This window comes from Sinocyclocheilus grahami, unplaced genomic scaffold (genome assembly GCF_001515645.1).
Source record: "Sinocyclocheilus grahami isolate Dianchi unplaced genomic scaffold, SAMN03320097.WGS_v1.1 scaffold344.1, whole genome shotgun sequence".
Taxonomy (NCBI): domain Eukaryota; kingdom Metazoa; phylum Chordata; class Actinopteri; order Cypriniformes; family Cyprinidae; genus Sinocyclocheilus; species Sinocyclocheilus grahami.
This window is the reverse complement of record NW_015505523.1, coordinates 2,022,696-2,033,881: the sequence shown is the minus strand read 5'-3', so window position 1 is coordinate 2,033,881 and position 11,186 is coordinate 2,022,696. Positions and strand designations below refer to the sequence as shown.

Below are 11,186 nucleotides of genomic sequence, written 5' to 3'. Positions count from 1 at the left end.
ATTCTCCTTTGAATCAGACTAATTCTAAAATGTGTACATACCATTATTGAACTTCAACGATATCTGCAATACATTTATGTTGGTTCTGTTCTGTTTATCAGAACCGGGGGGGGGGGTTCATGCGCAGGGGGTTCTTGCCCAGAACGGAACCATACCGCCAATCCAAACTGTATGCTAATTGTCAATCATCTTTGACGATAGTGGTCCTGACAGAAATGACAGAAAACATCTTGAATTATCAGTCGATATTTAAAATTTTCCGTTAACAACTTTTAGACATCACGATCTATCACTGTATGGAAAATAGCTGTATAAAGATACATTATAAGTTCTCATTTTTTCCCCACTAAACAAAAAACAACAGCATGTGGGTTTAGAATTATCAGAGGACAAATAAATAACAGAATTTTCTTTTTTGGGGAGAACTATCCCTTTAAGTAGGCTAGTATCCTTTATCTGAATCATATAAAGATATTTTGGACTCACTGGGGGCACTGAAGCATGATTTTGTGCTATAAAACTTTGTTTTAGGGAACAGCAATACAAATTAGACTGCCTTAGACTGACTTGACTCATATCACCTGTGTCATATCATTATAGTGCTCTAGTTACTTGCCTCCTTAGAGCTAGTTTAGAGCTGTACATTTGGTTCAGCCATGATGTAACAAGTGACATCACTACTACCGGAGAATTCAGTGTGGCTCCAGGTTCATGTCTCAATACTAAGACCGCGCGCAGTGCAAACGATGGAATGAAAGGCGAACGACGCATACAGGTTGAGGATTTCCTCTCCACACATTAAAGTGTGACGTCTAGCCCTCCGCACCTTTAACTTTCACAACACCAGAAGCCTTGTTACCTACGCTGGGCATCCGACAGGCTGCTTTCACGACTTCGCTTTTGCGCATGATACTGCGGTTCCAACGCCACTTCACGCTCCAACTCACCTTGAAACGGGGTGCTCTCAGTTTTTACACGGAGAGCGACGGAGAGGCGACCAATCCCCGCCCCGACGCCTCCCCCACCGGCCAATGAAATTCGAGCGGGGGCGGAGCTAACAGCTAAATTGTCATGCTTGGTTTCACGCTGGCATTGCCATCAAGCCGCGTCTGGCTGCCGTGCGCTGGTGCAGGTGCTCTATTTCATCGAGAGAGGATGCGAAAGGAAAGAAGGGGAGGGAAGGAATGAAGGGAACCGTCGGAGAAAAGTATGCAGAGCATGAATAAAAGGGTATCAGCAGCTGACAGTGTGTCTAACGTCCAGGGGCTCGGCTAAAAATGATTTATTGAAAGGGGCACTTTGAGATATGATGAGGTTTCTCTCTGGTTGGCAATAGTACTATGATTTGGTATGTGGCCACTTTGATAGCAAGTGTATTCAGCACCAGAGGAACAGCTGCTCAAGGTGAGTTGAAGTGCAATTGATTATATACAGCCTTAAGTTTGCTGAGTTTTTTTCCCCTTCTCCAGTCATTAATATAATTTTGGGTCATCATGGGTTATTATTATTTTTTTTATATTTAAATGCTATTTTATTCGCGTTGAATATTTTAAAGTGAACAATATAGCAGTTCTGGGTTCAGCCTTAAGTTTGCTGAGTTTTTTTCCCCTTCTCCAGTCATTAATATAATTTTGGGTCATCATGGGTTATTATTATTTTTTTATATTTAAATGCTATTTTATTCGCGTTGAATATTTTAAAGTGAACAATATAGCAGTTCTGGGTTCTGGGTATTGTATAATTATTTTGGATTATAATGTTGTGTTAATTTATAAATATGATTGCTGTGTCATTGGTTAATGACATTTCTGTTTAAGTGCTAGTTTTTAAGGAATTGCAGAACTGAAGGGTTTGAGCTGGTGCTCTCTATTCCAACCATTTTCACCTGTTTTTCAATCCCATGAGAAACTTTGGGTTTGTATACTTCATATTAAGTATGTTTTATCAAATTAAAGGGATTGAACACCCTAAAATAAACATTTTATCATGATTTACCCACCAAAAGGAGATGGTATCATTGCATATTTGTGGTAACTGAGATTTTGGCTAACATGGTTGGCAACCTCAGGAAATTGAGTAAATGATGACAAAATGGGTGAAATATCCCTTTAAGCTCTGAAAATATACATGGCGAACCTTAATTACACATCTTAAGGTGTTTTTAATGGAGATGCTGTTACGTATAACTGGTATGGTGCTCAATAGTATTTTATTACACAGTATCAGTGTTTTTGGTTGTATGCAGTTTTAGTTATTCACTTTTTGGATATTATGCCTTTTTAGACCTTGCAGAGCTTTTTAAACATGAGAGCACTCTAAAGGAGCCACCATAATTGTAATTCAAAATATGTTCTGTGAATCTGATCGACCTTCAGACTTGTTTAAATAAGTGGTGTGTCTTTATTTCAAATGTTGGGTTCATGGACTCATATAGCCTTGCAAATTCTAACTCGTCCACTAGAGGGCTGCTAGCCGAATAGCAAGGAGCATCCAATCTTGGATCATATGAGGACTTTTTCAATGCATGCACTATGAATAATTACACATTTCCCATGTTGAGAGAGACACTATACCTGTTTCAATATATGGCTGTAGATGTAGGTATTATTTAACCTACATTTTTAGGTACATAAAGCATAACGTGATCATCTTACCTTGCTAAACTTGAGCTGTATCATCTGCTTAATCTGACAGTGAGACGTCTTTCACCTTGCTGTTCTGACTGTGCACTTTGCTACGTACATACGCTCAGTGTCTCCCTCCTGTGTGTCAGAGTCATGCTGCACTATCCCAGCCCCAATGCAGCTCTCTCCCTGCCCTCACCCTCCCGTCTCAAGCTGTCAGCTGGCAAACAGGCCCGCAATCACCAGCTACAAACCTGGCCAGGTGCCAGATCTCTACTTTGTTGCTCTGTCTAAACAGAGGACTGGGAAACAGCAGACTGAGAGCCATGAGCTGATGTGCTGCTCCAGGTAGGCCCTCGAGGCTCAATACTAGCTGACCGCACTGAACTTGTTGAGACCTCCAGCAGTCCACCTCAGGAACAAGCCTATTTCCCTCATGATAAGAGCTTGTGCCTAACATCTGTCCCTTTTAAACTTGTTTTGCCAAATCGACATGTCTGTTCGAATGTCATTTTGGCAGGTGCTCAAATGGATCTTTTTATCTAGATTGGCACCAAGGATGTTTATAGTAGGAGAGAGTCGTCAGATAGCATTCCCGTTTATGTCTAGAGTTTTGAGCCAATCACATGAGCCCTAAATGACATGTGACTAATATAATATAATATAATATAATATAATCAATGAGCAATATTACACGAGTAGCTGAGCGATATGGCTGCATATCAGCACAGCTGTGATTTGGCCATTGGCACAAGGCTGCAGGCATATTTCACGGCATATTAGGTATGTAAAATATTATTTATTGAACAATAATATATAAATGAACAACAATAGCCATTATAAAAGTATAATAAGTTTGTAAATAAACACAAGCAAACAATTCAGTCAAAAGTAGAAAATCAGCACTCTATTTAGTACAGGATTTAGTTACATAAAAATTAAAAGATGTGAAACTTCACTTTACCCTGATGCCAAATTGATTTGCTCTGCCACAAGTAGTAGATTAATAAGACTATATTTTGCCTGTTTAATATAACCAAAATGAATTAAACCTCATGTAAGACCATCTACAGAAGAGCCAGCAGCAAATTCCTGAAGGACTGGGTGAGATAAAGCTGTTCTCGGCGGGTACACAAGCACTGAACGGCCGCTGTCGGCTTGGAGCTCACATCTCCGAAAACGTCTAAACAAGTTTCAAATATTCGCTATCTTTATATATAAATCACACATTTGAGGTCTGAACAACTATGTTCACGCATATGTTCAAATCTCTTAAAACTACATTCTTTGAGACAATAACAGTAATAATATTGTAAAATTATAGGGGGTTTGCTCTTCTCTCAAGGACATTCACAGAGTTGTCTGTAAGCAACTCTTGCTGTGTGCTTAGGGTCATTGTCCTGTTGGAAGGTAGACATTCTGCCCAGTCTGAGGTTCTGAATGCTCTGGACTAAGTTTTCATTAAGGCTATCTCAATATTTTGGTTCATTGAGCTTTTCTTCTACTCTAATGAGTCCCCCAGTCCCTGGCGCTGAAAAACAGCCCCACAGCATGAGGCTGCTACCAGCACACTTTACTTTTGAGGTTGAACTCTGTGATGAGCAGTGCCTGGTTTCCTTCAAACATGATGCTTGGAATTGAGGTTCATCAAGCCAGAGAATCTTGTTTCTCACAGTCTAAGGGTCCTTTAGGTGCATTTTTGCAAATTCCAAGTGGGTTTTTGTGTGTCTGACAGAGGAGAAGATTGAGTCTGGCCACTCCGACATAAAGCACAGATCGATTTAAAGGGGTATGATTACTTTCGCAAGGCAACTGTACGGTGGGTACGGAAAGTATTCAGACCCCCTTAAAATTTTCACTCTTTGTTATATTGCAGCCATTTGCTAAAATCATTTAAGTTAATTTTTTTTCCTCATTAATGTACACACAGCACCCCATATTGACAGAAAAACACAGAATTGTTGACATTTTTGCAGATTTATTAAAAAAGAAAAACTGAAATATCACATGGTCCTAAGAATTCAGACCCTTTGCTGTGACACTCATATATTTAACTCAGGGGCTGTCCATTTCTTCTGATCAGCCTTGAGATGGTTCTACACCTTAAGTTGAGTCCAGCTGTGTTTGATTATACTGATTGAACTTGATTAGGAAAGCCACACACGAAAAATTTAAGGGGGTCTGAATACTTTCCGTACCCACTGTATATATATATATATATATATATATATATATATATGTATATAAAATATCTTATTCAGGAGAGTACTAAATAAAAAAATAACATACATTTTGTATGATCCCCCTTTTTTTTGGTAAGATTATTAATATTTTGCAGATTCTGCAAGGTGTATGTAAACTTTTAACCACAATTGTATATAAATATACACACACTAGTAAGGATATGGTCATTTTAGAGATATTTTAGGGCACTGGAAAGTGCAGTAAGTTGTGAATCATCATGTTTTGTCATATTGTATGCACATTTTGGATATCTTGTTCAGTTTTAAACAGGAAAAAAACTGACAAAAATTTTCAAATAGCTCCCCAGCGCTGTAGATACTGATGTGAATGTCTTATCTATGTCTGTGGCTGGATTCCATTTCTACTTTCTCAGCACTTCAAAGGCTGTTTCCTGTCTCTGATACTCTCTCTCCTCAACACTCTCAGTCTAGTCCGCCACCACAGCCAGATATAAAGCATGTGCCCAAACAGACTCCCCGCTGAAGCAATAGAAGACTTTGTCTCATTCAGAAATTTGTGGGTAGAGCCTTTCAGAACTGGATGTTTCTATTATCCACAGACTTGTTCAGCTGTTAGGAACTTGGATATAAGTCTAGCCATTATCTGAGCTTCAGTCTTTCTGGGGAGAATAATGGAAGCATAGAAGGATTTCTGTAACTTTGCAGTTGAGGTATGGCCTCTGTTGTTTCTCACTTTTGGTTTCCCTAAACACATTACGGGTTGGAAAGGTATGATATTATTATGATATCTGGATCACAGTACAATCATGGTTAGTGTATTCAAAATAGGCCTGTCGCAATAATCAATATATCGACTTATGGCTCAATATATGCACATGACCTCAATAATTTTTGGTGACAATATATAGCCCATTATATTTACTTAAAAATTTATGTCACCATGTTTTTTTACATTCCACTTGTGCCTGTGTCTTTTGCAGCTTCTCGTACGTAATGTGGTGTAGTCATGAGGTGCTAGTTCAAATTTAAAAAATGCTTCTACGAAAAATTTAATCTGTAGATATGGTCTTGTTTAGGGATCTGTGCCTTTGTGCATACGGACATCTGACTGCTAAGTAGTGATTGTGTTTTTCAGCAATAGTGTGCACCCTTAATTTACAGAGAAAAGAAGGTCCGGGAAAAATTTCCATACAAGTTCTTTGTGCATTTTTCTTTTTTTGTACTTACTTTGTTACTTTGCATTTTTTTGTTAGAAAATGTTTATTTACTATTTATTAAATTTTTTTAAGGTATCTAATATTTTGATACTTAATTTCCATGATCTAAATATTCTTAAAAATTAAAAGTATTTTGTCATTTGGAAGTGTGTAGGCCGTCTTGCATTATTATGCTGTTACATTATGATTATATATTCAGTGGCATAAAATGGTCTTTAAAATGACAATAGTATCGCTTATCGCAATTATTTCTGGGGCAATATATCGCACAACAAAAAGTTGTTATCGTGACAGGCCTAATTCAAAATGGTTATATATTGTGATTCTAAAGATCTTTTTTTAAAAGGCTTACTTGCTAATTTTTCTCAGATATATTTGTAATATTATGTAATGTAAACATTTTAACAAAAATATTTTGTTTGTTCTATAAAAATGATAAAACATTGTGTTATTGCATTTACTAGTTTAAAAAATATTGTATGCATATGTATCAAACTGTATAATATAATATAATATTTACAATGGCACGAACTGTCGATCACATAATTTTCATAATGAGTTTTGTCTACTGATAGTTTTTTTTCGTAAAGACATTTCATCAGTTCAGCAATCGATATGTTGTTAAACAACAGTACAGTTTTTTGAACGCACTGTACATCTCTATCCCTCAGCCGCATTTTTATTATTGCCAGAAATTAAATATAGCGCTACCCTAAGGTCTATAACTTAAATTCCTGGTCTCTTAAGGTTTTTTTCTTAATATCTTCCTCAATGAAATCATTCACCACATACATCCTGTAGATACCCCGTGAACCTTGAGTGCTCTAGCATACATTTTTCACCAGAGGCAGGCCTGCGTCCCGATTGATGTGAATAGGAAGTAACAGGCCACCGATGGCCCAGGGCGAAGGGCTCGTTCCATAAAAGTCACTAACCCTTATATGTCAATCAGCTGGTATTTGGGCCAGCATTGACTCAGGCCCCCCTCCCCCAAATGCAGTCTTCCGCTTCCTCTTTCTGATAGATGCATGCAAGACAACACTAGTAGAAGATGTTCCATATATAGATACCTTCAAAAGAGCCCTGTGGAATTTGGTTAATTATGCATGACTTAGCTCTGGCGTTGAAGTAAAGACCGTATGTTTCTAATTCAAGCTCATCAACAGATGAAAACCTCCGCTCCCATGTTGGAGAACATGCCAGATGACTGCTTTATTTATGTCAAGGTACTCACTGACTCCATTTAAGTGTCATCAAAGATCTAGATTTTAAAAAGCAGTGTAAAACGATCAAGTTCACATGTATGCATTTGGTAGACACTATTATTCAATGTGACTTTTACATTGCTACCTCCACTTAAAGAACCCAGTTTACCTTTTAACCGTCTCTTTGGGTTATTTTATGTATCGTCCTCACTGGGAATGGAAGAACTGGATTTTTTTCCATGTACTGTGTGTTTAGTCAGTGGAAAGTAGACTCCTGGTCTACATAAAAGCTACAGCTTAACGTCTGCTTTAGCACCGTGGAAATCACTGAGCAGAAAGCCTTTGATCTTTAAAGAATTGAGAGCATGGGCTTATTGATCGATACACTCTTTGCTCTTGTTCAGATCTGCATCTGTGATGTGGCCATAGCCTTCAGCACACCCAAAAGATCATCAGTCATCTTAGAGGGCCACTGTGCGTGGAGTACTTGTGTAGTTTGTGGATGATACTATATTGTAGTGGTATCTTGAAACACTTCTTGATTTCAGAAACAGAAATGTCCCTTTTTGATTGGCACAATTGAAAATGATGACACTCAAGGACGCTTGGAAGATGGTACTCCAGCAGTGTGGATAGAGTGCTGACTAATGGAGGAGTGATGATGGGCGGAGGTGTTTAGTCTGACTCAGCGTCGGGGGAGCAGTGGAAGAATCATGATTCAGCACATGGTAGAAACGTGGTAGAAATGGTTCTTTGTTGGTTCAAGGTTTGAGTCAGTGGAATATTAGGATTACAATAGGAGTCAACCCTGTTGAAAAAAACTGCATATGTTGGTGAGGTATGTTTTAAAGCATTACGGTGATAAAGGTTTAAGCTGGTCCTTAGCTGTGGCCTGTAGCACGAAGCGAGGTGAACAAACTCAGAGTTGCAGAGTAAGTTTTGAGTTGAAAAAACTCGATAAAGCCAACCTGGTTTAGATCAGGTTCACGCGGGCTCACAAAGCTCGATATAAACATTCTCTGTCAACTCAGAGTTTGAACCAGAGTTTGTGATTAACTCTGGAGCGCGTGCACCTGAATGTGTGACATGTGCAGCAAACAGCCAATCACACAGAACATGGAGAGCATCAGCAAAGCGTCAGTTGGATTCACTTTTTGCGAGAGTCAGTGCGATTCACTTTCAGCGCAATCTGCTGAAGATGAAGTGATGTCGTTATTAAAAATGTAATAAATTTAAATGCATTTACAAGGCAGGAATAAACACTTCTGCTGCAGCAAAAGTTTGGCAGCAGAAAGAAAATGTATTACTATGAAAAGGAATCAACTGAATTTAATTATTTCTATATAGTTTCACACAGAGCTCAAACGGAAAACATAAGTTTAGTCATTTTAAAAGTTGGATGTATTAAAGCTTATATAAAGCTTATAAAGCATATATACTGTATATATATATATATATATATACAATTTAAATACAAAGCTTAAAATTAATTGCCACTTCGTATAATAATTATATGAATATATTAAATGAATTATAAACAATTACAATTAATATAATAGAAATATAATAAATAAGTAGCTGCAAAAGTTGGGCAATTTTGTCTCTAAAATTATTTCACTGTAAGCTGCTTTAATTTGGAGTGAGAGATAAGGGGGAGTGGCTTCATTGCATCAGATATATGTCACTTTGCTCTAGGGCTGTTAAAATGGCTGAAAAACTAAATTCGAATTTTGTACTTAAAAATGATCAAAATTCGAATTATATTCGAATTTAAAATACATAATTTCAGTTAGGGTGAAGAAAAGCTTTTGGCTTCTCTCCAGAGCCCACAAGAGGGCGCATCGAGCAAAATATTACTAATGCACGTTTATTCAAAGCATAAGATAACATGACTATCTGTGAAAAAAGTGCATAATGTTTAAAATAATGTTTATAAACCAATTATAATTAATTAAGTTGCTTAAACAACTAAAAACAAAACAGCATCATGTATGTATGCATAGTTTAATACAAAGGGCCGAAAGCCAATCACACAGAGTACATTTTTCATTTAAAAACAAGAGTTGCAGTGGGATGGGGAAAAAACCCCGCCATAAAGTCTTGAGATATGTTTTTTTAAAGTTGAACTTGCATAAATTTTACATGGCTTTCTAAACATGCAGCTCTTTTGTGCGAGACACGAGTGCAACGATAGATAATAGGAAATAGATATCCCTCTAGAAAATGCGTGAAATATGCGTTCTGTGTGAACGGCTTGGTTTCAGTTTTGACGTAAACCAGATCTTCTCCGCATTGATGCTCTTTTTCCCCGCAATATTTGTAATTAACAACGCAGAAGTGCCGCATCTAGTGGCTTCAGCTGGATAGACTAACAAAAACATTATAATGCAACGACACTTACATCGTCATCGCATCTCGTGCCCCACTGATAAGGCTGCCTCCTTAACGCACACCTAAAATTCGAATGCAACGTTTTTTCATTCAAATGTGGATTTTTATTTTAAATTCGACGAATATTCGAAATTCAAAATTTTTTTTTTTTGAAAGCCCCACTTTGCTCACAGCTGATTGGTCCAGTTTGGGTTTGCGATTTCTAACCCCGAATAAAACCTGCTCCAGAGCAGAGTAGCCGTGTAGCATAAGTTACCATGATGACGAAACCTGCTCAAAACCAACCCATCTTCTTGCGCCTGAAAACTCAGTGTTTGCTCGAACTAAACGTGAACTTACCTGGGTAAAAACTGAAACCGGTTTCATGCTACAGGCCACTGGTCATGTGCTGGTCCTTAGCTGGTCCTGAGCAGGAGCTAGTTGCTTACGACTAGCTTAGTACCAGCACATGACCAGCTTAAACCAGCTCAAACCAACAGCCATGCTTCAAAACATAACTAACCAGCATATGCTGTTTTTTTCAACAGGGAATTTGGGTTTTGTGCAGTATGAACATTGTTGGGGTTGGTACACTACTTTTTAAAAGTCTGGGATATGCAAGTTCCCTATCGATACTTCACTCGTACTGCGTCTGTTTAAGACGCTTTTTACTCGGAGGAAGGAATGGCGAACTCGCGGGGATGCTCTCACTATGAGAGCATTAAGTCTAGCGAAGCATTTTTTGAAAACATTTTCAAAAGAGAGCAAAATTCCTCTTCTGAGTGTGGGGTCCCCATACAGCGACCAGCCGCTCAAATTAATCCAACTACTTGTCATGCTGGCTGAGGCCTGGCAGGTCATCCCCGGAGTACCAGACTGGGTTTTGGGGATAATAAAACAAGGTTATTCACTGCAATTCGCTCGAATGACCCCCGCGATTCAGCGGCATGGTTCCCACCTCGGTTAGAGCAAGGACGCACACGTCCTGCGCTCCGAGGTGATGAATTTGCTGGCGATAGGAGCCATAGAAACGGTTTCCCCAGCTCAAAGCGAGTCAGGCTTCCGCAGCCGCTATTTTCCTCATCCCCAAAAAGGATAGCAATAGTCGCCCCCATCCTCGATCTCAGGCACCTGAACCAAGCCCTCATGAAACGGCTGTTCAGGATGATTACATTGAAACAGATCCTCTCGCAAGTGTGCCCAGGGGACTGGTTCTTTTCGCTGGATCTGAAAGACACCTATTTTCGCATCCAGCAGGATTTTTCAGATAAAGAGCATTTTGTGACATTTTGAACTTTTTATGTTTGTGGTTTTTATGGTTTTCTTTGTGCAGCTTGATGGATTTGTCATGTAATATCTGATTCGCAACAGTCTTATATTGTCTGTTCTTTGATGGCTAAGATTAGAAGTATGGACAATATATCAGTATTGCATGCTGGCTAATTAGAGATTTTTACATTTATTATATCGGCTACTTGGATATTTAATTGTACATGCCCATTTCCTAATATTAGTTTATTTTTGTAAACTCTTATAGTTTAATAAATGTAAATTTTAGCAAATTTC

At 38.4% G+C, this 11,186-nt stretch overlaps 1 protein-coding gene across 1 annotated transcript in view; it reads left to right on the top strand.

The window, feature by feature from the left end:
- The first annotated feature begins 1,043 nt into the window (after window positions 1–1,043).
- Window positions 1,044–11,186, top strand: part of igsf9bb (immunoglobulin superfamily, member 9Bb) — a 108,305-nt gene continuing 98,162 nt past the window's right edge. The window contains exon 1 of the mRNA XM_016296048.1: window positions 1,044–1,404. Coding sequence (XP_016151534.1) covers window positions 1,341–1,404 — 64 coding nt within the window. The 5' untranslated portion in view covers window positions 1,044–1,340. The remainder of the gene's footprint in view (window positions 1,405–11,186) is intronic.